General features: G+C 40.7%; 1 protein-coding gene across 2 annotated transcripts in view; it reads left to right on the top strand.

The window, feature by feature from the left end:
- Window positions 1-27,878, top strand: part of DENND6A (DENN domain containing 6A) — a 1,110,795-nt gene that overhangs the window by 839,699 nt on the left and 243,218 nt on the right. For both annotated transcript variants that reach the window (XM_044078774.1, XM_044078775.1), the window contains exon 15: window positions 16,424-16,513. In XM_044078774.1, coding sequence (XP_043934709.1) covers window positions 16,424-16,513 — 90 coding nt within the window. The remainder of the gene's footprint in view (window positions 1-16,423; window positions 16,514-27,878) is intronic.

The raw sequence follows: 27,878 nt of genomic DNA, 5'->3' as shown, positions 1-27,878 counted from the left end.
AGAACATAGTACAGTTTTGTACCTACCATAAATGTAGATGTTCAAAGATCCACATTGCTGCAGTCCAATTTACCCTCCCTCCTTCCCCTCTGTGGTTAGAGGTGGTTGTGTGGTTTGGGTTGTGAATATTGTAAATATTGTAAATATGATTAGTGTAGGGGTGGTTGGTTGTTTTTTGCTGTCTTTTGGTTTTGACCTTTCTTTTTAGGGTCTTCTGACATCTGGGGCAAGAAAAGACTGAGGATATGACGTCGGTCATGCGCATTTGTACCCTGACGTCCTGATGTCAGTCTTAAGCGCCTTGACCGACGTCAGCCTAATACTTTGATATTCGGGCCGACCGAGGACAGCGGACTACCCATATGTAAGGACTGCAGCAATGTGGATCTTCGAACATCTACATTTATGGTAGGTACAAAACTGTACTTTCTTAGGTTCATAGGTAGGTACTTGGCTAGTTACCCTTGCAGGCCATTTTAAGTCTAGCTAATTTCCCTTTTGGTGCTTGAATTATTCTATCCCATTTATCATAGGAAATTACTAGGCTATCAACCTGGAGGTCATTTTAAGCCTAGCCATTTCAACCCATTGTAATACCATAGATGTACTAGTCAATACCCTAGGTTGCATTTAGTGATGACTACCCATGTCCAGGAGAGTTGTGGGCACTAACCCTGGTAAAAATGTACAGTGGCCCATGCACTTGTCCAGATTCCTCTTGAACAGTGTCATAGAGGTGCTCTGTTTCACATGAATTTGGTAGCCTATTCCAAAGACATGGAAGTCGCTTGGAGATAAATCTGCCCCTCCAGCATGTCTTGTTTGTCACAGGCTATATTTAAGTCCCTGAAACGGGTAGCCGTAGACCCATTTGATTTACGGATATGCAGTAAGTTCATTAGGTTTGGGTCTTGGGTTGCTCTGTAGGCCAGGCATAAGTCTCCCCTAAGATGTCTTATACGATGTTAAGTATAGTAACAAGGACTTAGTCGGTCTGTGTAAGGCATATGCTGGAGGCCTTTGATCTTCTTTGTTAGGAGCCTCTGGGGTGGTCTCTCTAATTGCTGCAGGTGCTTAGTACAGTACATATGGGGTGGGGCGTTATACTCAGTTATGGGCCGGATAAGTGCCGAGTAAAGGGGGGTTATAACTTCTTTTGTGTTAGATTGGCTTTACCCATCCCATGGTCAGTAATTATTTATATTATCTCTAATGAGAATAACTGGCATCATAATGTAGATAATTTGGGAGGGTCCATGCATTGAGTAAAGTTTTTAGGAACTGCCTCTGAAATTTGTATGAGCGTTCCAGACAGATATATGCCAAATACTGCATTGCACTCAATGCTTGGCCTAATGAGTGCTGAGTAAAGAAGGACAGTGACATCCCTAGATGTAGACCCTAAGTCATTTGGGGATTCAGTGGCTAATCCAAGCTTGCTTGTTTACCCCCCTTTGCTGTTGGCTTTTACTTCAAAGAAGTAGATGCCAAACAGGAGAGGTCCCAGCACAGAACCCTGGGGGACTCCACTGGTGACTGTTCTTTTTGTGGAGGTAACTTCCCCTATTTTGATTTCCAGAAGGTGACATAGAGGTTTATTTCCACTTTATTTAGCCTTTCTATTCTGTCTGAGTAAGGAATTGTGTCAAAAGCTTTGGCCAGGTCGAGGTATGTACCATTTTACTTTCATCCATTGCTTTGGTGACCTTTTCAAAAAAGTCCACCAGGTTGTGCAAGTATGACCTGCCCTTGACAAATCCAAACTGAGATGGGTCCAGTGTTTGGAGGTTCCTTGTGCCCTTACTGATTAGTTCCACAAATAACTGTGTTCTTTAGTTCTGCATTTTTCTCTGTACACAAATGCAAAGCATTTCTTTCCTCATGTTTATAGCCATGCCTCACACATCCCTTATGTGCCACATTGTCCATGATTCATGGATGCCATACTCACTGGCATTACATTCTTGACTGCCCCCCCCCCTCTCTTATGACTCACTTGCAACTTTACACAGTTTTAACTAATTATTTAGTTCCTTTAATTGCAAGGGCACAATTTTACTTGCTGTGCAGAAGCACAGTAGTTGATATATTCAACACTACGTCTGCTACTCTTAAATCCTAATTCTTATCTGGTCATTTTGCATACCACACCTGATTCTGCCTCTTCCTTATGAATAATATAACTCACCAAATTCACACTCTTTGGATTGATGCTTTACTCAGTAATATAAATAGTAGTAGATTCTGTGGATCCCGTTCCCTTTATGAAGAAAAATAATGAGTAAATGGTAGATTTTTCCCTCATTTCTCACAAACACTAAAATATATGTCTTATCACTGCAATGCTTTCATGGAACACAAACGTATTTTAAGCTTTCAAGGCTTCTTCCTTTGTCACGTGCAGATATCTACCATACCGTTCCTTTTCAGGGTTAAGATATTCTTGTTACGTAGAATAAATCAAATTTCTGAACCCATAACTTCCAGTTCTCAGTCAGAGTTACCTTGCAGTGAAAGGTTAATTGACTGCTACGTTTGTACCTTTTACTCAAAAAAAAGATGAAACTAAGTGAAAAGTGTCAATTCAGAATTACTTCGGTCACCATGCTGCATTTGGTATTCTTCAGCAGCAAAGTACAGAATTAATAGACATGAGGAATGTTTTCAGTTTCCTCTTTACTTAAGATGTGCTTGCCTGTAGCCACTCTGACAATGTTTTAAATATTAAACTGTTATGTTTTGATGAAAAGTTAGTGCAGAATGAAGGTGCTGAGCTGTTAATGAGTTAATTGAAAGTTGTGGGTCCAGAAATATGATTTATTCCATGTAATAGTAATGTCTTAAGCCTGAAAAGAAGCAGCATGTTAGATTTGTGCATATCACAAGGGAAGAAGCAAAGGGTAGAAGGATTGCTTCCTTCACCTCTATTTGCCTACTGCGTGCCTCTGACCAAGTCACTTAACCAGACAGAGCTCCCAGGGTGCCCCTGAAAAGGGACACATATCTATTAGGCTTACCTAGTTAGTAAATGTATGAAATAAAAAATAAAAAATGGTATCTAGGTGTGTTGTCAGAACCACATATGCATAAAAGTGGAAGACGTGTGTCCTGCGGGCAACTCCTGAGGGACTAGATAATTTTCCCTGTCCTTGTCCTTTTGCTGGGTCTTGGCCTGGTTATGTTCCCTTTGTGAAGCCACCTTTAAAACTTTGCTGCCAAAATGTATTTATCAGCTGTCTCGTACATCTTTGAGGAGTAAAATCCTCATTCTGTGGCACAGTCTGATGTAGCAGCAGGGGCTTCATTAATGGCACTTTACATTTTAAACTTCAAGTTTGTGCTTGAAACTAACAGTTATTCATTTTGAGCTTAATACTTATTCACATTACTTTTATGAAAATTCTGTTCCTGATTCCATTTTTTTATTTATTTATTTATTTTTTGTAAGGAGTCCTTTTTAACATTCAAAATGATAAGATCGCTGTTAGTACTCATCGTACGTTCTTTCTTAAAGCAGTGTCTGAGTTCATTTTATCCCAATCTGCCCTACTAAGTCATATCTGTGATACAGAGGGTTAAATTCCTGACTGTGACCCAAATTACTTAAATTCATCTAGTTTTGAGCACTAAGGGAGCCACCACAAGGAAGTGGAGAGTTAGTGGCTAGTGCCATCTTGCTCATCCTGGGCTGGGGGATAAAGGCATTCTGATCAATGTCATGCGTACATCTAGTGGGAAAAGGAGCATGGTGTGCAGCAGTGTGATCAAGGATGTGCTTGGATTTGCCAAGCTAGTTGCAGCAGCCTGTACTATAGATTCACAGAAGCACACATGAAGAGGAGGAGGTATTGCAAGCCCCCTGCTAGGGGATGGAGTAAGTATTACAGCAAAGCATCCCTTAGTGCTGCATCATTAATGATGTTGGCTGTGTGGGGCTGGGTGATCAGGTATCCCTGCAATCTGATGACCAAGTGAGAAATTAAACAGTCCATCATAAAACACTCAGACAGCCCTGTTCTGAAGGGGGTAGACAAGGCAGACCCTAGGCTACTTGGGTAAGGATGAGCAGGGTAGTTAGCTGATACTCAGCATCCAAAAAGGCATCTTCGTGCCTGCCTAGGTGATGGGTCTTTTCAGTCACTTGATTATTGTGTCAAGTCTCTGCTGAATGAGGAATAAATAGGCTCAAGACTATTAGTAAGGGATTGATGGAAGGGAAACAGAGAGGCAAGCAACACTTAAATCCTATGGTGTTCAAAGGGCTATCAGACATTTCTTTGCATATACATCTAATTTCATACAGTTTGAGCAGCTTTCATGCCTTTTGCCTTGGATGGACATGGCAGGCCCATGGAAAAGGAGATTGTGTTCACTGGCGTTTCCATTGTGTCTCCTTTTACTGTACTAGCAGGGGGAAAATGTTTCCAGGGATGATGGTCTCATACTGCCAGAGCTTTGCAGCTGCTTATGCTGTTGTATGTTATTTCCATGAAACACATTTGTAAACCATTTTGTTTGTTCCACATCACACAGACTTGTTAAGCATTACAACATCACTGTTCATTCTCAGTCCAGAGCAGGATAAAAGGCTTTCCTGGCTAAACACCTTCCCTTCTATTTGCAATGCTTAAAAATCATTCTTTAGGTTATGAAGTGCAGAGAGAGATGTTCTGTAGAAGGTAAGGTATCCTCAAGGTTTCTCTCTTCCCATTATCCCAAGACTGTGTTGCTCAAGCTAGCATTCTTGTCTGCAGGTCGGCATCATACTGGTGGCCAAAGGTGCTTATTTCACATTTGTGCAAGACTGTATTGTTCATGTTAACATCTTGTTTTGCAGTTTGGGATTAAACTGTGTTGGCAAGAAAATTGAATATTAAAGTATTTTGCCTTTTCACTGATATAATGACATCTGGGTTTGTATATGTTAAGTGGAAGTGGTTGTGAATAGCACAACTCTTCCTCAGCATAGGAGCTTTTGCCCCTTCCAAAAACAACCGTTTAAATAGCTTTCTCATAGTCACTGTATTCCCAAGGCTGAATGCAGTCAAGTAGTTACTTTAGAGGGGTCTACTGTAATTAAACGAAAGCGGAATCCGTCGAATACAAATCCGTCGACATGTAAACAGCAAAACACAGAAACGTCGAACGCACTAAATAGCGAAATCGGAAATGTCGAATTGTCATAGTTGGCCCATCTACGGTATAGCTCCGTAAGCTAAGTGTGCGATAGTTACGGACCTTAGGGTTAGGGTGCGGGTTAAGGTAAGTGCATAGATAGGTAATGTATGTAAGGTTTAGTGTAGGGTTTTGTTAAGTGTATGTGTGTGAAATATTTACTTTGTGTGGGTATAGTTCTGTAGGGTAAGTGTGCGGTAGTTACAGACCTTAGGGTTAGGGAGGGGTTAAGGGTAGTGCATAGATAGTTGTCTATGTGGGGTTTAGTGTAAGGTTACAAGTTGGGTTTTGGTGCTTTAATTTAGGGTTAGTAGTAGGGTTTTGGTTAGTGTATGTATGTGTTTTTTTTGTTGTGTTTACGTAGGTAGTATGTTACGGGCGGTGGGGTTGGCTGACTATTGCGGTTTCGATGTTTAAATTTCGCGGTTTTGCGTGTTCGACATTATCACGTTTCACTGTTTATGTGTCGACGGATTCCGCTTTCGTTTAATGAAAGTAGACCCCTTTAGAGCTTGTTAACTGGTCAGTACCTCTCCAAGTACAAATGATGCTTCCAAAGATAGCTGTTACATAAGCAGGTAGTATAATTCCAAAGCGTCAAGGGCATTTTACAAAACAATGCATTGAAGTATTTTTATAGCTGAGACTGCAAGGCCTTTTGCACTTCCCCAAGCTTGATTAATAAATACTGCTATAATACTAATCTAGTGATTTCTTAAATGATTCTGTATCATTACACTCCTTAATAGTATGTAGAAGGGCATTGTAGTTGTACCCTTGTTTATGCACATATAATTTATTGCTGCTGATTTATTCAGATTCCATAAACATTTTTGTAAGATAATATGAGTGTCTAGACTAGTAATAAAGTTGCCTGATTTTTGCTTGTCAGCATATAGACAGCAGAAAACATCAGAGAGAGACTATTCATATTCATCATATAGAAGCTAAAGCGGCAAGGTCCCAGTATAGAATCCAGAGGAAGTCCTTGTCCATACCCCATTGTATTGTAGCTTGACCAGCATTTCATCTTTCTGTATTCCCATCCATGTCCTATTTGGAAAATTGCTTCATTTATCATGCCATTTCTTCCAGGCTTCGTTTTTTGATGCTCTCAGTTAGATGTTGTTTTAATCAGGGAGGAGCTTCTCTGTTGGTCTTTTGACACAGCTGAAATCTGATGCCCATGGGAAGCTTCTCCTGTGTACTGATTGTTCCCTTTTCAGATGAGTGGATCTTATTGCTTGTTAACTTGAGATCTAACTTAGGGCACCTTCAGCAGTGGGTAACCATTGCGATTTCCACTTCCAGCATTAACAAGTTAGCACAATTCAGAATTTCGTGCCTGTCGAGGTATGTGTACGTCCACCTAGCACACATAATAACATCAGCATCTGGAGTAGAAGGGCACATCTGTTTTGCATCCTGTTTATTTTAAATCTCAGTCTTAGCACTCATCACAGAAAGTCTTCCAGTTAGATGATTAATGTGCTGTAATCTAGTTATTGTTCCTGTGGTAGCCAGAACCTGCACCAGCAGGGTTGTATGCCATGGGATTATGTTATGATATGAATCATTGCTACAGGTGCCAGCACTTCAGCCCGACCACCTGCAAGGGGATGTAGAGAGAAACTCAAAAAGCCCATAAGGAGGATGGTGGCCATTAAGTGGTGCATAGTGAAAGAACTGTTGGGATGGTCATTCACAAGATCTGATTTGGTTCATTGCTGGACCAGTGGGAAAAATGTCAGGTCATTTTATTTGGCTTGAGCACTCAACTCCTTCAAAGGCTTATTGGTCAAACTCTGAATTAGTGAGCCTGCTTCTTTGTCCTTTTTCCTAATTTGAGTAAGACCTGTTGGCTAGATTTAATATTCCTGTTGAATAGTCAAAAACCATTACCGACTGCCCAAACTTGCCCCCCCCCTTCTGCACCGAATGTAGCGCTTGTTCCTGGGTCAGAGTGGTAGCAGTTTCAGGTTTCCGTGTTTGTGTCAGGTATACCAACCTTTGCAGAAAGATTATGAACATTGTTTGATTTCACCATCTGTGTGCTGAGTTTATGATAGTAAGCCATTTCAAATACCCCCTGTCCTTTTCAAGATCATTACAAAAGTTGAAATTCAGAAACTGCTAGAAAAAATGGCTGCTCACATTTAGCCCTATTTCCACGCCATTCACCGTGAACTTAGGTGTGGTAGCAATTTTCTCTGCAAACCTCTCGCCTTCATCTTTAATATAACCCTCACTACTGGCCCTCTGCCCTATAGCTTCAGACATGCTCTTGTCATTCATCTTTCCAAAGTCTGTACCTGTTCCACACCGAGTGACTTCTGTCCAATCTCAAACCTGTATCCACTCATCAGAATTACTGACATTATCATCTATAATCAAATACTTGACTAAGTATGACACTCTCACTCAGAGACAACATGGATGTCCTTCATGGATACAGCTGAATCTATGACTACTACTGTAGAGCTTTAAATTGGCAAAATCAATCCAGAGGGGCTGCCTACAGACGTGCTGGAAAAGATGACTGCAGATGCTATCCAGTTCGGACATCTACATTTATGGTAGGTACAAAACTGTACTTTTCCATCCCAGCTACAGCACAATTACTGCTATGCTTTCCCTAACTGATCAGCATGGAGCAGAGTTACTGGCTCTGTCTTTCTTGATCTCAGCAAACTCTTTGACTCTGTTGATTGCACCCTTCTCCTTTAAAACTTAGTGAGACTTTTCTTTTCTAAAGATGTCCTGCAGTGGTTCAAAAATTACTTCCCCAATCTTACTTTTACCCTCCCTGGTTCTTAATATCCTGTGTTACTTGCAACAAAGGTGGTGTTACTCAAGGCACTGTGCTGGGTGCTCTTTTTCACTCTTCCTTAATGATTTTCCCTGGTCTTTCACCATATGAACTGTTTCATTGTTATCCTTAAAGGGAATAAATCTGCTTCCTACCTAAAGAAAGAACTTCAGACTGGCTTAATAACCATCTGAAATCTGCTATATACAAACAAATTAATTAGTAATACTCCGAAAACCTCACTGATGCTGTTTGGCACTTCTCAGAAAGCTTTATAACTTGCAAAATATTACCACGCCTCACAGTAAGATGCTGTCCAGTTCGATTCTCAGCTAGAACATCTTCCGCGTGGAGACATGCGTGAATGAGCGTACCTTCGTTGAAGGTTGTGCGTTAGGGCTGGTAACTCGGCACGTAAAAATCAACTACCAATCATTAGTGGACTGGAGTTCCGCTGTGGCAACCCCTAACCGGGAAAAGCCAAAAGACATAACAGGCTCTGTTCTCCCTTCTCTGTCTGAACAAAGATACTTTGGACCTTCTTTTTCACCAGCAACTTTCCTTTCATATACATGTTGAAATCCAAAAAGTTTTGTCTCAACTTAGGCTTTCACTATAAGATCTATCATCTTCTTACTAAATTGGCTTCCCGAGCCATAGCCATAAATGTTCTTATTTCTAGACTTGAATATGGATTACCCATAAAAACCCTGGATTCAACGCATAATACCCCTGAGCTACATAACCTTCCCAGTTGATTTTAACACAACTGCACTATTCTCAGCAAAGGAAAGTGGTTGCCAGTCAGTGATAGGGTTACTCTGTCACACAGTACTTTTGCATATAAATTTCTTAACCAACAGTACTGCCTTTCTCCTATGCAGTAGATAGTTTATCAGAACCTCCAACTACTCTCTTCAAAACTCGTACTCCATCCTTCTTTCTAGATCTTCCTTTGTCTTGCTATCTGTGAGAGATCCTTCTCCAAACTGGCACCAGCTTACTAGAACCCTCTTCCTGAAACCATCATGTTGGCATATAACCTGCTCATATTAATTCTCATTTGCTTGAACAAAACATTTGCACTTGTTTCAGAGCTAATGGTTAATATATCATCCACCTCTCTCACCCACCCTCTTCTCCTGATCTTTAAGCTTTTATTCAGCTCTTATTGGTATCCTTGTATATGCTTCCCTTTCATTTTCAAATCTTAAGTATTTCTTACCCACTTATTTCCAGTACTATCTTTTCTTCACAATATGTGAGAAGTAACACAGCTCTGACAAGTACTTTACAGGAAGAAAGTTCTTGACTATTTGTTTGGCTGTTTATTAACTTTACAGTAGTCCACTCAGTGGCACTGTTACCTTTTGTCCATGCGATGGTAAAACAAACTCACCTGATTGTATCTCTCATATTATGTTTGTGACTTTTAGAGTATGTTTATTACATGAAATATTAAGTTTTAAACTCCTACTGTCTTAATGTACTTCATGTATTTTGTAAATGTCTGCTATTGCATTAACAACTATTTTCATAATGTATTTTATAATTTAGTGTTATGTTTTGATTCGTGTCTTGTTTTGTCCTCTTAGCCCAAGTCATTGTTGAAAAGGAGTCCTAAGGCTAAGTCCACTTATAATAAATGTTAAATAAAATAAATAAATGCATACATTTTACATTAAATAGAGCACTGATCAGACCAGATGGACCTAAGAATCATTATTATCTTTCTAGAGGTCATAATCTCTTAAAGCCAAGAAACTTGTTTTAAGAATACTGCAGTAATATCACCACATGGATATCAGTACAGTAACGCTTTTTTTTGTTTTTAGAAAGTTGACGCCATTTTCAGAACACGATTATTTGTCTGTTTTACTTATTTGTTTGCATTTGTTGCAAAGAAGGTCTAACCGGCTGGAGCCCATTTTTTTTCTAAGGCCTGGAAATGGAGAGAAAAGCTCCGATATTTTCACAGCACATTGTAATTAACAGAATATTCATATAGCAAAAGTAGCTGCTGATAGTGTAGGGTATATAAGAAGATGCAAGACAGCAGAGGACTGTAATATCACACACAATTCGTTATTGACAAAGCGTAACATGTTTGGTTAGCATGCATTCAGTAACATTTAGATGCAATCCTGTTTGTCTTGTACAGTAGTGTTGTATTTTCAGTTAGCCATTATCTGTTGACCTTGCCCCTGTGCAGATTGCCTTTTACTTTTCAAATAAATGCGAGTAAGTAAAATTATGTCAGTGACAGAGCTCTGCTCTGTCTAGTTCACTGGAGTGCCATGGCTTTTGCCAGACACATATTTCCTATCCCTTCCCTTTTACATCTTTCTCCATTTAGCTGATGCTTCCTTGATGCTTCTGTTGAAGTTCATTCAGTGGTCTGTCACGTTTTCAGTGAAGGAGAACTCCGTTCTTTTTCATGTTGAAGTTGCCCCTCCAGCTGATGCAAATCACAAATGTGATATCAGAAATCTACTCCACTGGCAACGATGTGTGGCTTCAAATATAGTTAGTCACTGAACTTTTAAAAACAACAAAAACAGACACTGGTCCCATGAACTTGCAAATTTTCGTAGTGTAGATAAGAAAGGGAAGTTAGTAAAATGAAAATGGTATGCAGATTGTGCTGTGTATTGTTGGGCTTGCTGAATTTGCCATAAAGAAGTTAGTTGCCCTTTAAAGAAAAAGAAAACAAGGTTGTATGGAAGGAGAATTAATGTTGGATGGTGCCAAGGGAGTTCAGTATTTTATTTTGTGGTCAGTTCACTGAATCAAAATCAAGTGGTTACCATTTCAGCCAAGATAGTTTGTTGAAACTGCACTTTACCAAACAGCAAAAAACTACTACTTCCTGTGGAGGGACTCTCTACCACCCACTGATGTAACCAAATTCAAACCCATTGGGTCATGAGGAAAAGGGGTATTTCCATGATGTATTCAGTTCAGAGAATTGAGTCGTTGCCTGGTCATATTTAGTGAAATATGATCATCACACTGTGGGACTTGGTTACTGTAATGGTATGTTAATGGTCAACACTATTTACAACAGAGCCAGTTCCTTAGGGTGCAAAGATTACATCATGGAAAATCTATTTCTTGATACAGAAAGTTTATAGGTGCCAAACCAGGCTTTGTTTTTAAAAATTGTGACAATTTGAAAATGCCCAGATTCCATGCTACATGTGATACCAAGAATTTAGTATATCTTGCAACCTGTAATGATTGTGAAGCATTCTTTTAGATACAATTTAATATTTTATTCCAGTTTTAGTTGTATGTATGTTCATGGTAATGTCTTTTAGTTTTATATTGATACACATGTACATATATATATATATATATTTTCTGTATACATTTTGTCTATGATACATATGTTTTATAACATTGTATGTAGATTATATATTTATTTATATTATATTTATATAAGATGTTCTCATAATGTGTTTGAGTGATGTCTTGGTTTTAATGTTTTATAAATTAATGTATATATGTTTTCAGGTTGATTTACAAACAAATTTTTATAGCCTATTGCTGACCTGTCTTGAGTTTTTCTTGCTGACATCAATATCAAACTTATGCATTCTAAATGTTACTGTAATGGCTGCCAGTATCTTCAGCTACCCAAAAGATGCATGTCTTTTTTTTATTTGTAACTTTTCATTTCTGCTAATTGCTGGCCATCAGACCCTTTCTTGGCCAGTCATCCCATTTGTTCCTAACCAGGCAAAAGCTGACTGAGCAATGTCATGATTCAGTCAGCCATTGAGGGTAGCTTAAGGCTTTTACATTTTTGTCCTGTCACTAGCATGGTAAGAACTTTGATATGGTGCTAGGAAGGGAGGTGCAGTGGGTGGTCTGCAGGGGACATCCTCTCATTTCTGCTAATTGTATACCCTCCATGCAGCTTTACCCCCCCCCCCCCTTAGCGGCATGAGCGGTGGTTTCCCTGTTCTTTTTGTGACACTAAATACATGCACCCCACCACCTGAGACAGGTGAGTGAGACATGTCCCTAACTTCTCCCCCTCCTAGCATGGCCTTTCCAGTGCTAGGGACATTATTCCAATCACATTCACCTGGGTCACAGTCAAGGCTTCATCCCTCTGTGCCATGGAGCTAGACTCCTAAAAAGTGCATGGCTGTTACTATTTAATCGGCAGTGAGTGATACTTTTTTGCTGCTGATTTTCTTTTCTCCTTACTCTTCCCCGCTTCATTCGCCCTGCGGGCTCACTCTGCTTCCCTACCTTACCCCCAAATTCCTCCCACCCCCACTACCTCTAGGTTTATACCCACCTAACCACTCTTACTTCCTCTCCATTTACTGAACTCCACCCCTTTAACCCCTTCCTCTTCCCTCCCCCCTCACACCATCCATTCACCACATATTTCCCTTCCAACTTGCTCAACACCATATATTGCTTCATCAAAGCCTCAACAAAATATATATCCTTCTCAATTCAACTACTACTTTTTCTGAACCTCACTTACATCCACTACCTTACCCAGCCCAACTCCATAACCCACACACCACTCCTACATACAACCAGCTCACTCCCCACATCACACTCACACTCATTTATATCAATATCTCCTGCCCTATATCCCATCAACAACGATCTATGTTTTCACTACAAACTAATCACTCCTTATAAAACCTCAATTCCCACACTATCCTCCAAATCCCTCACAAATCTTGCAACACACATCACACAAACAAAACAATCCAAACACCTCTACTACATAATCCAACTTCTAACAACCATAATTCTATCTGGAGATATACACCCTAACCCTGTCCCAAACACCTCTTCCTCTACATCTAAATCCATCCTACTAGTGTCTCTTAATGCCCAAAGCATAGCTAACAAAATTCCCAACCAGCATGCCTGGCTACTCACAACAAACCTGACATCATAGCCATATCTGAAACCTGGTTAAAACCTCATGTAAAAGATGCAGAAATAGTACCACCTAATTACTCCATCATCAGAAAAGACAGAACCCGCAAAAAGGGTGGTGGAGTACCTCTACTCTACTCATCCTCCCTATAATAAACCCATTCCCCAGTTCGCCAACACAGAATTAATACTAGCTCTATTTCAGTTAAATAAACACAAACACATATGCATAGCCTCCCTTTACATTCCCCCGGAGACAATATCTCAGTACTTGAAGATATCCTCTCCTGGCTTTCTACCAATATCAGTAATTAAACTATTATCATGGGAGACACAAACATTAATTGGTCCTCCATTCAGTCCCCTGCACACTCCCTAAACATCAGCTTATATAACTACTCTCAACTCATCAACTCCACTACCAGGCCCTCTAAAGACTTCACCAGTGGCAGCATCCTAGACTCGATCTTAGTCTCTCATCCCCACTACTACCCTGATAGTGCAATTCTTCCGGACTCCGTCAGCGACCACCTTCCCATCTTTGTTAGGCGTCTTCCTTCTCCCTTACAAGTAACTCATAATTACATCAGTACTCGATGCCAAAAAACTTCAACCCAAAAGCCTTCTCTGACTCCTTAAAATCACTTAACTGGTACTCTCTAAAAACTCTACCCCTGGAAAATGCAACCGCACACTTTAATGCAACTTTCCTAAAACTACTAGATAGTCATGCTCCCATAAAAACTAAAAGAATAAGAAACAAAACCACCCCCTGGCTAACAAAAAACACACTTACTGCCATGCGACTTAGAGACAAAGTCTGGGCACGTTACCAAAGGAACAAAACTCCTTCTACCCTCCATGAGTACAAAACTCTTCGCAACTCATTTAAAAAGCTTATCACAGCAGACCGTCAAAGCTACTTCTCCTTACTTCAACGCAACCATAAAACCAATCTACAACAGTTCTGGAAAGGTATCACTACCCTCCTAAAACCTGGCAAAACTGAAAACCCAAGCCCAGGCCCAGATGTACAAGACATAGATCTAGCCTCCCAATTCAACTCTTTTTTCATAACCTCTATTTCCAAACTAACCTTTTCCTTCTCTAATAACACTCCCCTCCTACTTCCACATCTCCTCTCCCATCACCCCCTCCACCTCCAGTCTCTCATTCCCCATCCTCTCAACCTTCACCATTCTCCATAAAGCCCATCCCTACTTCTACCATAAAAAAACTCTTACAGAAGCTAAAACCATGCACCAATGCCCCCGATAACATTCCCTCATACTTCCTCAGCATAGCTGCTGAAGCCACTGCCTTCCCAATCAGCATCCTAATCAACCTCTCTATCCAAGAAGGTCTTGTTCCCCAACTTTGGAAAAAGGCTTTCATAATTCCCCTGCACAAAGGAGGCAACAATACTAATATCACCAACTTCCGGCCCATCGTCATCCTCTCTCCCATCTCAAAACTCATAGAGAAATGTATTCATCTTCAACTCGTTCCATATCTCTTAGACAACAACTTATTAACTCCCACCTGACACGGATTCAGACCCAGTCACAGCACTATGATTGCTCTCCTATCTTTCCTAGAAACTGTGAATAAAGCTAGAGATTCTGGCTTTACTGTATCTACTATCCTACTTGACCTCTTTAAGGCCTTTGACACTATCTCTCATAACCTACTCCTTACTAAACTATCTAACCTAAACCTATCACCTTCATCTCTCAATTGGTTCACCAACTACCTCTCCAGCAGGCAACAAGCTGTCAAGTGGAAAAAAGCCACCTCCTCTTTCCTTAACACCCCCCACAGGTGTCCCACAGGGTTCCATATTGGGTCCCCTCCTCTTCAATATATTCGTAAATGATTTTTTCCGCTCAGTCCCTTATGCTAACATTATTCAATATGCAGGTGATTCTACAATCATCTGTGCTGCCTCATCCATCCCGACTCTCTTAAAGCTGACTTAAGATGCCTTCTCTACCACAGAACAGTGGATGAAAGACAATCATCTAGCACTCAATGCGGCAAAAACCAAACTTATATTTACCTCCTCTAAAACCAACACCATTGATAGAAAACTATTCTCCACCACCAGCCAAAATACCACACCTCTTGAACTGGTATCTGAAACCAAACTACTAGGAGTCCAGATCAATGACAAGCTTAAATTCAATTCCCCTCTACAACTAAACATAAAAAAACTCCACCAAAAACTTGTCATGCTCTACCGATACAATCGATACCTCACTACAGCTACTAAGCTCTCTCTCTCTCTACTACATTTCTCATACCTTCCCTCCTTTATGGTGCCCCTCTCCTAACAAACCTACAATCATCTCTCAAAACAAAACTGTCCTCTTGTTATAATAAAATAGCCAGATTCACCACAAGCAACAAATCATCAACCCATCACTGTGCACCTCTCCACAAACTAAACTGGCTAGATCTTCCCAACTACCTCTCCTATACTCAGCTCACCTATGCACACAAACTCATTTCCACCCCTCCCTCTCCTCTACCTTTAAAATGCACCACCCACAAAGACTCCTAAGATCTAGCAATCAAAACCTAATAGAAGTGTACAAACCCCTTCGCCCCCCCAGGACAAAACCTCCTGTCCTTTTCCTTAGCACGCCTAGGAAACTCCCTCCCTCCATTTGTACCATCACTAGCCTCCCATCCTTTAAAAAAATCGCTTCACTCACATCTAACATCCACATGGGAATGTTCCTGCTCCCACCCCTCATAGCCTATTCTCCACTTCCTACAGCCGTCCATCTCACATATTCCAGACAACGACTTCTTATTTGCATCTAGCAAATTCTAAGCTACTGCAACTCACTTCTTATTATCCTCTAATCCCATTTCATCTTACAAAACCGTATATTTATAGAGCAATGTTCTCCTCCTATAAAAAAAAATTATTGTAATCTCAGTAATTTTTGTTTTGTCTGAGAACCAGAAATAGTTAAATTGTAAATTGCAGTAATCTTTGTGTTGGAGCTTTTCTCTCCAGGACTCCATTGAAAACGGGTTCTTTTGGCCCAATGGACTATCCTGGTTAACCAACTGCAAATAAATAAAAAAAAATTTTTAAAAATGGCTTAGAGTTTTGCTTTTCTCATACAAATAAGTGAGGATACTTAAAAAAAACATAGCTAGATCTGCTTTTCTTTTTCGGGTATAAACCACATCTGCAGAATATGTCAAAATACAGGTCTGAAAAGTAGAGAAGGCTTCACTTCTGTGATTGGGAGGTGATTGAATCTGGAAAGGAACAGTAGCAATTATTTGATAAAATGCAGAGTATTAAATTTACTAAGAATCTAAAGTTAAAAGTTTGCTATATGGTAGCCATTATTAGTCAGTTTTCTTTTATTTGTAATATTTTGGTGGGGTTGTTGGTACTAACTTCTTCTAATGATTCCAGGTTCTGTATAAGTAAATGCTGATTGAGATTTGCTTTAGACACCATGATTGCACCATATTTATTATAAATTCTTGTTACAGGGTGTGCAGCAGAAACGTCCGTCAGAGGCTCAAAGTGCAATCCTACGACGTTACTTCTTAGAGCTAACACAAAGCTTCATCATTCCATTAGTGAGTCCATGCATGTCTTTCACAAAGTAACTTTATCCAGTACAATTTCCTGTTGTTTCTTTGGTGTTCTATACAGTGTGATTGAACCTAGTTAGCTGCTTGAAAATGACTTCTGTTTTGTGTTTTTTCTAGAACAAAAAAAAAACTGAATGAATTAGTGACCAAGTAAGTTGCTTGTTAACTAGCAAGTAATGAACTCTGTATGGTAGGAAGCCCACCCAATCTTCACACTAAAGATTTTCTTCCAGCAAAGAGTGGTACCTGGCGGTGAAACTATATTCAAGTTTTAAAGTCTGGAATGGGATTTAGACAGTGTGCCATTGTCAGTCCAGCACTGACTTGCAGGTCTGTTAATGATTTAGGCAGTGATAAGACCAACATCTACATTTTATGAACTCCAAGCAGTCCTTTGGGCTTCATTACAAAATCTATTTTGCACCTTTGGCATGAAAACCTGACTCTGGTCCTAGCACAGATTTTGCACTGGTTATGCAGCATTTTGCCAAGTATAGCTGCTGAACTTGGTCCGTCACTTCTTCCCTTCCTGAGGCTTAGTAATGAGAAAGTTTACATTCATGCCCATATGTAATTGCTGTTTGCTTTTGATGCTGGTGTTGTCTTGCAGTTGGTGCAGAATTTAAGGTTGCTGAGATGTAGAGCCTGTGGTACTGGGTTTAATTCTGTCACCTCTCATTTATCTCCTGTGTGACTTTGAGCAAGTCACTTAACCATTGTTCCTGACATGTCCTTGAAAAGGGGCTGTATGTCCATTGGGCTTACCTGGTTAACAAACATAATTATTATTATTTATATAAGTATTGATATACATTTGTGACAGAGGAGAATGATTTATTTTTTTGCTGCTGTTAGTGAATAGACGGATACAAGTCTGATTTTTTAGAGCTGAACTGATTTGCGTCTACCAAGACCGGTTAATTAGCTGGATGCTTTCTTCCTGTGTTTCCAGTACTTGCATAGTTTCAAAATTATTTTATTTAATTTAAGAGTAAATGTGTAGAAGTGCAAATTACTATATTTAAAGTTGTCAGGGACTCAAAGTACTTTGAAGAAACTTCACTGAAACTTCACTGAGTCGTCTGGCTGCACTTTTGATGAGAGCCTCTTCATGGCCTTACTGCTTGGCTTTCTCTTGCATCCAGTTATTGTAGTTTCCATCCAGGGTATCTACCAAGAATAGACTATAACAACTGTGCTTAACTCATCAACACCTGGGTTAAACTACTACTCAGGTAGTGGCTTGAGATTAGTGCTACTCTTTGCTTTTGGGGAGAGAAGACGCAAAGGATCATTGATTCCTATCTTTCTACAGCTCTGCTGAGACCAGCACTATCTCCACGACAAACAGAAGCATCGATTGATGCAGCATATTATTGCTGTTTGATTACTGTGCAGTTTAATACCACATGGTTTAGTGACAGTATTTTTTTATTTATTATTTTTTCCTAAAATAAAAGTAGTGGTGCTGCAGTAGCATTGTCGCCTCACAGCAAGACGTCCCGTTCGATTCTCAGCTAGACCGTCTTCTGTGTGGAGGCATGCGTGAATGGGCGTACCTTCGTTGAAGGTTGTGCGTCAGGGCTGGTAACTCAGCTTGTAAAAATCCACTACCAAACATTAGCGGACCGTCTGCTGTGGCGACTCCTAACCGGGATAAGCCGAAAGACACAACAACATTCCTTTTGAACTGTACCAAACATAAGTGGTTATGCGTCTCATATCTGTCAGTGAGTATTTTGTTTTTTTATGCTTGCTGTAAACCAGAGATGCTGTTCAGCAAATGATTAAATCAGAATATATGTTTATGTTCACTTAGTAGTTTTTATATCATCAAACCTTCTCTGTGTCCTGTTGCTGAGGTAATTCGTTGGTTTTGCTGCTGAGGCATGCATCATTGTAGTGTACACATAAAACCCCCATGATAAAATGAGGAGTAACCAAACAGTGTTTTATTATGAATCTGAATAGTACATTTCTTGACCTGGTAGTAATAAAACCCATAGCACTGACGGGTCTGTCAGATAAATTAATGCATGATCTTTAATGCTTAAACTTCAGTCTAGTATTATTCTTTGCCTTCCCAAAGTAGCTTCTCCTTGGTAATGCACACAGTAATACTTACAAAAAATATCCTGTCGGAAGGAATGTTGTCCTGCCTTCATTAACTCTTCTAGAATGTCTCTATGAGAGGTAAGCCATGATCACTGCATGGTTCTGCTGTACCTAATATCTAGGATCAGGATTCCTCCCATTTGTTAAATAAACCATAATTGAGCTGTTTTTTTCCACCTGTACATTTTTGCCATGATTGTGTCCAAGATGTCAAGGTTCCATTCAGTGACCTGGGCACTTCAAGAGTTTGGCTAGCAATATTTAAGAATGAGATGCCACTTTTAGCTTGCCTATTCCCACAGGGAGGGTGTTGGTAGAATCCCACACTAAGGGCACCACCTGAGGAAAGCTGTTGACTTTGTGAACTCGAGTATAAGCCCACCTTGTGCACACATTAGTAAGTTAGAAATGTGGGGTGTGCTTTAGTGCACACTTGCATTTGGATCCAGCCTTATGGGCATTATAGTGTGCTTTCCAGCTAGTAGGGGAGGGGATTGTTAGTAGCATACCAGAAAATCGCCCAGCCCTGGCTGTATGATGACAGCAATATCTGTCTGTCTCCTTCCTCTCTGTGTCCTAGAAAGCTAAGAGAAATAAACAGAAAAATAAGGCAAGGTTAGCAAGAAATATTTGAAAAAATGAACCATAACTGCAGACCATGGCTAGCTTATACATAAGGTCCTTGTTCTACTAATGTCACACTTGATCGTGGTTCAGTTCTCTGAAACAGCGTTAGAGGTTAAAATTAGTTTAAAACCATGACTTTGACATTGAAATTACAAGATAGTCTTGAGGTACAGTGGAGAAGGACTTAGTATATTTGGGATGTAGTCATTAGGATGAGAGTTACAATGAATGGTCATTAGGATGAGCGTTACGATGAAGGGATTTGCCTGATTAGAACACTAGTATGTTAAGCAGAAGCAATGATTTCTTTTGACTGATTCATCCTTTCCAAACTTCAAAGAACCCAGTTTCAGTGGAATGTATTTCTTATAGTTATCCTACTCTTGAGGCATTCTTTCACCAAATGTTTTATAGGCTATCTCCTAAGATCTTCACCTTCCTTACCTGCTTCCTGGTGTTACTGTTAAAGGAACATTTACAGTAACAGGCCCATCTTTACTAATTTCTTTCTCACTATCTGTTAGCCAGCATTGATTAGAATTTGTGTGTTTAACCTTTTTTATGAAAAAATTACCCATTTTAATAGTTATGGTTGTGTTTGTAGCAGATGGAGAAGTTCTGACACCTTATATGTTCATAGGTAGGTTCTAGGCTATCAGCCCAAAGGCCTACGTAAGCCTAGCCAACAAGGTTCCCTGACTTACGCCACCCAAGAAAGTTATTTTCCTGTGCCATTGTCGAGCAGAGACACAGAAGTGATCCCCGGGGTGTATTTCCTATTTCCCATCCACTCATCAAGATTTTTCTTGAAGAGTGCTAATAAAGAACTTTGCTTGACATAGATGGGTAGCCTGTTCCAGAGTATGGGAAGTCTCTGGGACAGGAATCTATCCCTCCAGCATGTCCTGTTTATTGTGGTGACAAGGTTTAAGTCCCTAGAGCATGTAGCTCGCAGGGATTGGAATTTCTTTAGGTGTAGCATGTCCAGCAGCTCTGGGTTTGACATAGCTTTATATGTTAGGCAGAGATCACCTCTGAGTAGGCGATATGCTACAGAGTAAAGCTGGAGTTTTTTGAGACGGTCAGTGTAGGGCATTTGTTTGAGGTCAGTAATCCTCTTTGTGAGGTGGCCTTTCCAGCTGCTGCAGATGTCTTGTGAGGTACATTCCAAAAGGGGCGTTGTACTCTATAATGGGTCTAATGAGTGTTGAGTAGAGGGGAACAATGGCCTCTTTTTTCCTGAATGAGAACCCTTTTATGATGAGGTGTGCCACGTAGAAGGACTTCCTGACTACTGTGGCGATGTGTATATCAAAGGAGAGACTACTGCCACCTGGGTCCAAAGGTCTCTTATCACACATTCGGTGTTAAGTAGATTGCTGCCTATGTGGTAGTTCATGGGTACAGAATTTTTACCAAAGAGGATGACTCTGCACTTTTTGGCATTGAGCTTGAGGCCATGGCTCTGACACCAGGCATCTGTCTCAGCGAGGCCCTTCTGTAGGATATGTTCCATCCTATGTAGGATTATATTCCAGATATGCAACTTTGAACAGAAAATGACTGTCTGGGACTGCCACACATTTTACACTTAAGGAGTATTTTGAAATGCCAGTGTAATGTATCACATCTGCTTAACACGCATGTCTTCTGATCAATCCCCAGTCAGAACATTATGTTAATGAATGATTAGCACTGGATATGGTCAGGAAGTAAAGTTTTACTCTTCCCTTATCAGATGGGCCAGTGTGCATGAAACTTCACTGAGTCGTCTGGCTGCACTTTTGATGAGAGCCTCTTCATGGCCTTACTGCTTGGCTTTCTCTTGCATCCAGTTATTGTAGTTTCCATCCAGGATATCTACCAAGAATAGACTATAACAAGTGTGCTTAACTCATCAACATCTGGGTTAAACTACTACTCAGGTAGCGGCTTGAGATTAGTGCTACTCTTTGCTTTTGGGGAGAGAAGACGCAAAGGATCATTGATTCCTATCTTTCTGCAGCTCTGTTGAGACCAAAACTATCTCCACGACAAGACAAGACGACACCTCAGGTTACCCAGCACGATTTCCACTACCAGGCAGACAGCAATGCCAGTTATCAACTGCAGACATGATATGTCCTACTGCCTCCTTCAGCCCATATTAGTAAGCATCTGGAAACATGAACTTCCATTTCTAACAGTCTCTGTAGCTAGATTGTTGAAATGGGCATCTTGAGACAGTGTAGCAGTTGTCTCACTGACAACCTCCTATTACTTGATCAAACTGACAGTGTGTAAGAGATGTAATTATGTTTTATTACTGGGTGATGATGCTCACACATAAAACCACTACAAGTAGCAAACAGGTTAACAATAACACACAGTACCTCACTAAACCTATTGCACTCATTACAGACCAAATACATAACCTACATATGCTGAGGGTCTTAAAAGTAACCTGCGTAAACCCTAAAGGCCTCCTAAATGAAATTTAAGAAGCGAGTTCCCTCATCAGTCTCACAAACACTCAATTCAGGGAGCATGCACCATGAAACATGAATCTAAGGTAATGTGTCTCAAATCTAAAGCCTGTAATGCGACCCCTCACACTCACAATCCAACATCCTAGTCATGGGTGATTCCATAGTAAGACACACTGATGCACCCCTCACAAGGCTGAGTAAGGAAATTGTAATGGTTAGTTGCCTGTAAGGTGCCAGGATTTGCCATATCATGCATGCATTCAACCTTGCACTACAAATACCCATATGTTACAGCCATAGTGTAAGTGAGAGTAAACAACTTGAGACATACCTCCCTGGACTATATGAAGAGAGAAGTGATGAAGTTCTCAGAATATGTGACTGAAGCAGGTATGAACCTAGCCTTAAGCAGCATTTTATTATCACCAAGAATGGAACTGCAGTATGAGCAAAAGATTGACTGGCTTAGCTTCTAATGTCATTCAGGGGGAGCAGTTCTAACTGCTTTGCCAAGAATGACTTACACCTGTCTCCACAAGGCTTTTTTATGTTGACTACAACCTTGTCCACCCTATAGTATTTAAAAGCTTCTGACTAAATAAAACCTAATCCAGGTAACATAAAGGGATTACTGCTGAATGCATCAGCATATGCATAGTCATGGAGACCTGGTTCAAGACCATGGAGGGCACCCCATCATTGCAGCATTTCAATATGCTACCACACATTCAGGCCCACCACACTAGAAGGCACTAAAGGTGGAAGTGCCTTTATATTCATAAAACAAAATATCACCTCCAGGCTCGTTACACAGGGTAATGGCCTGGCACTCCTCCACATCCATCTTACCATTAATAAAAGTCCTTATCACATCATAGCTAACTATAGGATACTATCTGTATTCCACTTGGCCCATACCTTCTACCTGACTAATATGAAGTCCCCATGCGGTAGGCTAAACACCATTCTTCTAAGGGACTTCAGCTACCCCTCCATAAAGTAGGAAACATGTACATCCCCTAATATGTATGCCTAGAGATTTCAAGACTTCATAAATACAAACTTTCTGGGCCAGTTAGTCTGCACCCCACCTAGTGGAGGTATAATCCTGGACTTGGTCCTCACCAGTATGGGACAGCTCTGTTCCCCAGAAGGTGTGACTTTTCCCCCCATCCTTTTGGACCATAAATCTGTCACATTCACCAGGAGACAAGCTGAAAGCCTGCTCAGGTACCTCTGTATTACTAACATGGGCAACTGTTGCTCCACACCAATAGTCTATTCCTCCCTGGTTAGATCCGACCACAAACTAATCACCGTGGAAATCCACATCTCACCCACACCCCCGCAAAAGTATCCACCATGAAAAACGTCTCCAAAGGTGACTTTGGACTCCTAAAAACAGAGTTGGCTAACTTCACAGCACCCATGCCAATGGAAAATAGATGCATGACTGCTGAATCATACAGCAATGCACTGTAAGAACATTTACATAAATGCATGGAACTAGCCATACCCAACAGAACCAAGATGCCCACCTCCAAAAAAAGGAAGTCAATCTGGTGGTCCTCTGCCATTAGTAAACTCTACAACAGAAGGAAGAAACTATTGCAGAAAAAAGTGAAGTCCCAAGATTGGAAAAATTCCCTTATTAGCCTCAACAAAAAGTTGAGATCCCTCATCAAAACCTCCAAACCCAGCTATGAAGGCAGAATTGCAGCAGCCACTAAAATCAACCACAAAGCCTTCTATAGTTATAGCAAGGATCCCCATGGCAATACCCAGATTTACTCTGAGTTACTACACAATGGTACCTCCTGTACTGAGCTAACAGATATTGCCAACATACTGGCCGACAGATTCAGTGTCAGCTTTAACCGTCTGTCCCCCCTAATGGACCAGTCTCAATACCGGAAGAACGCCAGGCATCCAGCATTACTGCAATACAGGTTAAAGCTGCATTGTCCAAGGCCAAGAATACAGCTTTCATGGGACCTGGCAATATCCCTGGCTGTGTTCTACATGAATTACAAAGTAAACTGGCACCACATCTGTATGCCCTGTTCACTCACAGCCTCATCTCAGGCTACCGAATGGCGCACTGCTACAGTCATCCCTCTCCATAAAGGAAGAGCGACCCTGGAAATTATCACCCCATTAGCCTCACAAATCTGATATGTAAGGCTAATGGAACGCATCGTCATGGACCTAATTAACAAGGATACAGGGAATCTCCAAACTCCAGATCCCATGCAATTTGTTTTTGTAAAAGGTAGATCATGTCTGCTCCACCTGGTTGACTTCTTTGAGTCAGTCACCAGAGCTGTGGATGAAAGTAAGTCAGTTCATACAGCCTACCTTGATCTGGCCAAGGCCTTTGATGCCATTCCTCACTCAGGAATTATTGATAAACTCACCAAACTTGGCATCAACCCCTATATCGCTAGGTGGGTTGCAAATTAGCTCACAGAACCCACAGTGTGAAAGTAGCAGACTCTAAGTCAGACTGCTGACCAGTCATGAATAGAGTCCCACAGGGATCAGTACTGGGTCCTCTCCTGTTTGGCATCTACTTCTCAGAAGTCCAGACCAATACGGAGGGACTCTGGCTGACCAAGTTCACAGACGACTGCAAGCTGGGAGCCATTGTTAACTCCCCAAGTGATGCAGACATCCTACAGGAAGGCCTCACTGAGACCAATGACTGGTGTCGAAACCACGGCCTGAAGCTTAATGCCAAAAAATGCGTCGTCATAGTGCTGACTAATTACCACATCAGTGGGAGCCCACTGAACACCGAAGGCATTATAAGAGATCTGGGGACACAGGTTGACAGCAACCTCTCCTTCGACCACCACATTGCCACTGTGGTCAGAAAGTCCTTCTGTGTGGCACTTCTCATTACCGAGGGTTTTGCATCCAGGAAGAAGGAGGTCATCATTTCTCTCTACTCTTCCCTCATTAGACCAGTCATAGAGTATAATGCCTCATTTGGCATGTACCTCACTAGACACCTGCAACATCTGGAGAGGCCACAAAAGTACCTCACGAAGAGGATCCTAGGCATTAAAAGCATTTCATACATGGACAGACTAAAAAAACTCCATCTATTAACTGTCTCATATCTTCTACTAAGAGGCAATCTCTGTTTGACTTACAAAGCCATGTCTGACCCAGCATTGTTAGAAATGCTACATTTAAAGATATCCCAATCCCTCAGCACCAAATTCTCCAGAGACCTCAACCTCATTACCACAATCAACAGAACATGCTGGAGGGACAAGGTTCATAGCCCAGAGACTGCCCATGCTTTGGAATAGACTTCCTATACATGTCAGGCAGAGCACCTCAACGACCCTCTTCAAGAAAAATCTTGATGAGTGGATGGGTAATAGAAAGTTCACCCCAGGGATCACTCAAGTGGCTGTAATTGATAGAGGCATTGGGAACGAACGGCGAGCAGCACAATGCCAGGGCACTTCTATGGGCTAGGCTTGTAAAGGCTCCAGGGCCATTAGCCTAGTACACACCTATGAACCTATGTGAAAGCTAATCTTAAACTGAGTAATGACCTAGTTGAATTCACCACCCTTTACTGCCAAATTCTCTGCACATATGCATCCGGTCCCCTCTGAAGCAAATACAATACCAAATTTAAAAGTAAAACCCTGTGGTGGAATCCAAATCTAAATAAGCACTACAATAAAAGATAAAAAATCATTTAATGCATTAATAAAATGTAAATGCCAAGATGTCAACAATGGTTTCACTAACCTTAACAAGGAACTCCAGTCCCTAATCGAATCAACCAACGGTAAAGATGAGGTAAAAAGAGCCACCCAGGCAAAAGGCAGCCATATTTTTAAATAACCTAGAAACAACATTAGGCACTGCACAGACCCAGTAATAAGTGATATCACATATTCAGACCCTGAGGACATAGCCAATGTACTAGCAGATTACTTTAGTTCTAACCTCAATACCCCCACCTCAAATCTCCCAAGAACAATTCCTCAAAGCATGTCCTAAAGTCAAGAGCACTGCTTCTGTGGAGCCAGATAGCATACCAGACTGCCCACTGACCGCCCTGAACCAGGACCTGTCAACCCTCTACAGAGGCTATTAAGTATAAGTCTCCAGACAGGCTTTGTGCTGGAGAAATGGAGTATAGCAACAGTCATCTCCCCTGTACAAAGGTGGGACATCATTGGACCTGGGTAATTATAGGCCTGTCAATCTCTCCATCATCATCTGTAAGGCTATGGAGAAGATCATTATGGAATTAATAAATAAGGACATAGGTAATCTACAAACTCTTCACCCAAGCCATTTTGATTTGGTCAAGGGTAGATCCTACCTGCTTAAACTGGATGACTTTTTTGAGAATGTTACTGATAAGGAACAATCAGCACATACTGCATATCTAGACCTTGCAAATGGGTTCAACACCATTCTATACCACACTCTGATACTGTTGATAAACTGTTCCCATCTGAATGTTGATCCCTGTGCAGCATTTTGGATAAAAATTGACTCGCAGAGTAAACCCAGGAAATTAGGGTAGGCCACTCTACCACTTCCCAAAAACTGTCATTAGTGGTGTACCCCAAAGTTCAATCCTTGGGCCAGTCCTCTTTGGCATTTACTTCTCCAAGGCCAAAGTTAATGAAAAGGGTTTGTAGCTGACCAAGTTTGCAGATGACTGTAAACTTGGTGCCATCATAAATTCCCAAGAGGGCACCAGGATCTTCCAAGAAGGCCTTTCCCAAACAGAAAGCTGGTGTCATAACCATATACCAAAACTAAATACCAAAAACGTATAATGTTCTCCTTTAGCAAGCATGATGTCCCGTATAGCTATCATATTGACAATGCATTCCTGAAAACTGATTCAGAGACCTGGGGAACCTGTTTGGGCAACAAACCGCCCTTCAATTAATATGTATCCACTGTTGAAGGAAAGTACTTTTTCATTTACAGCTAATTAGTAAGGATGTGTTGTCTAGGTCGAATCATGTGATCAGTCTGCTGTATTCAGCTATTATTAGACTGATCATTGAGTATAATGCCTTCCTCAGTATGTATGAGTCCAAACTCTTAACACAACTTGAATAACCAAATTGCTGTCTCTCCAAGAAGATCAAGGGTCTAAGTCATTAAAATTATACTAACGTCTCAAAGCCTTGTCCATCTTCTCGGTATCATACAGGCTACTAAGGGGAAATCTCTGCCTCACAAGCAGAGCCTGATCTGTTGCACATCCACAAGTCCAATGGTGGAATAAAGACCCATCAAAAGACCTGTTTCTCTTATGCAGCATAAGCAGAATATGTCTGAGGGATAGATAGATTTCACAGATAAAACTGCTTCTTTGGAGTCATGTTACACTCCACAAAAGCAAAATGCTTCCCTTACTTTATTCAAACATAATCTGGACAAATGAATGGAAAGATGCAAAATCTGATGATGTCTTCTTCATTCCTCCTCACGACAGGGTCTCGAATCCGACCTTCAGATCCAGCTCGGTCACATTCTACAGACTTGGATCTGACTCTCAAGCTTCTTCCTCTTTCACATAATGCACTACATCCACTCAAGTACCTTAGATCTTGTTTGCCACTTCAGCATATTGGATGCGGATCTCATGCTCTCAAGCTGAGGATAGCTTTATCTGAAATTTTTCTCGTGATATAGCCTAGGTGTTCTGTAAGTCCTCCCTCCATTATTTTCTTTCATAGAGTGGGTGTATTGTGTGATTCTTTCTGGTTAAAAAATAAATAATAAAATAAAATAAAAAAAAAATATATATATATATATATATATATATATATATATATATATATATCATTAGTTATCTTTCTTTCATAATTAGCTTAAATCTTTAAACTTAACACTCAAACATTAGAACTTAAACCTTTAAAACTTACCTATGTTCTTAGTTTAGTTCTTTTACTGAGTTGACAGTTGTTTTTTTTTTTGGTGGGCTTTTTGGCTTTTGGCTGATAAACCTTCTCTAGGGTTCAAGCACTGCACTTCTTGTGGGCATAAAAGCCCCAGCTTTGATGCCCACAAGGAGTGTATGCACTGCCTGGGTGCCAATCATCTTAAAGCAGATTGTACTATTTGTGCTGCTTTCAGTC

This window comes from Protopterus annectens, chromosome 7.part1 (genome assembly GCF_019279795.1).
Source record: "Protopterus annectens isolate FY-2018-M chromosome 7.part1, PAN1.0, whole genome shotgun sequence".
NCBI lineage: Eukaryota > Metazoa > Chordata > Ceratodontiformes > Protopteridae > Protopterus > Protopterus annectens.
This window is presented reverse-complemented; position numbering and strand designations above follow the sequence as displayed.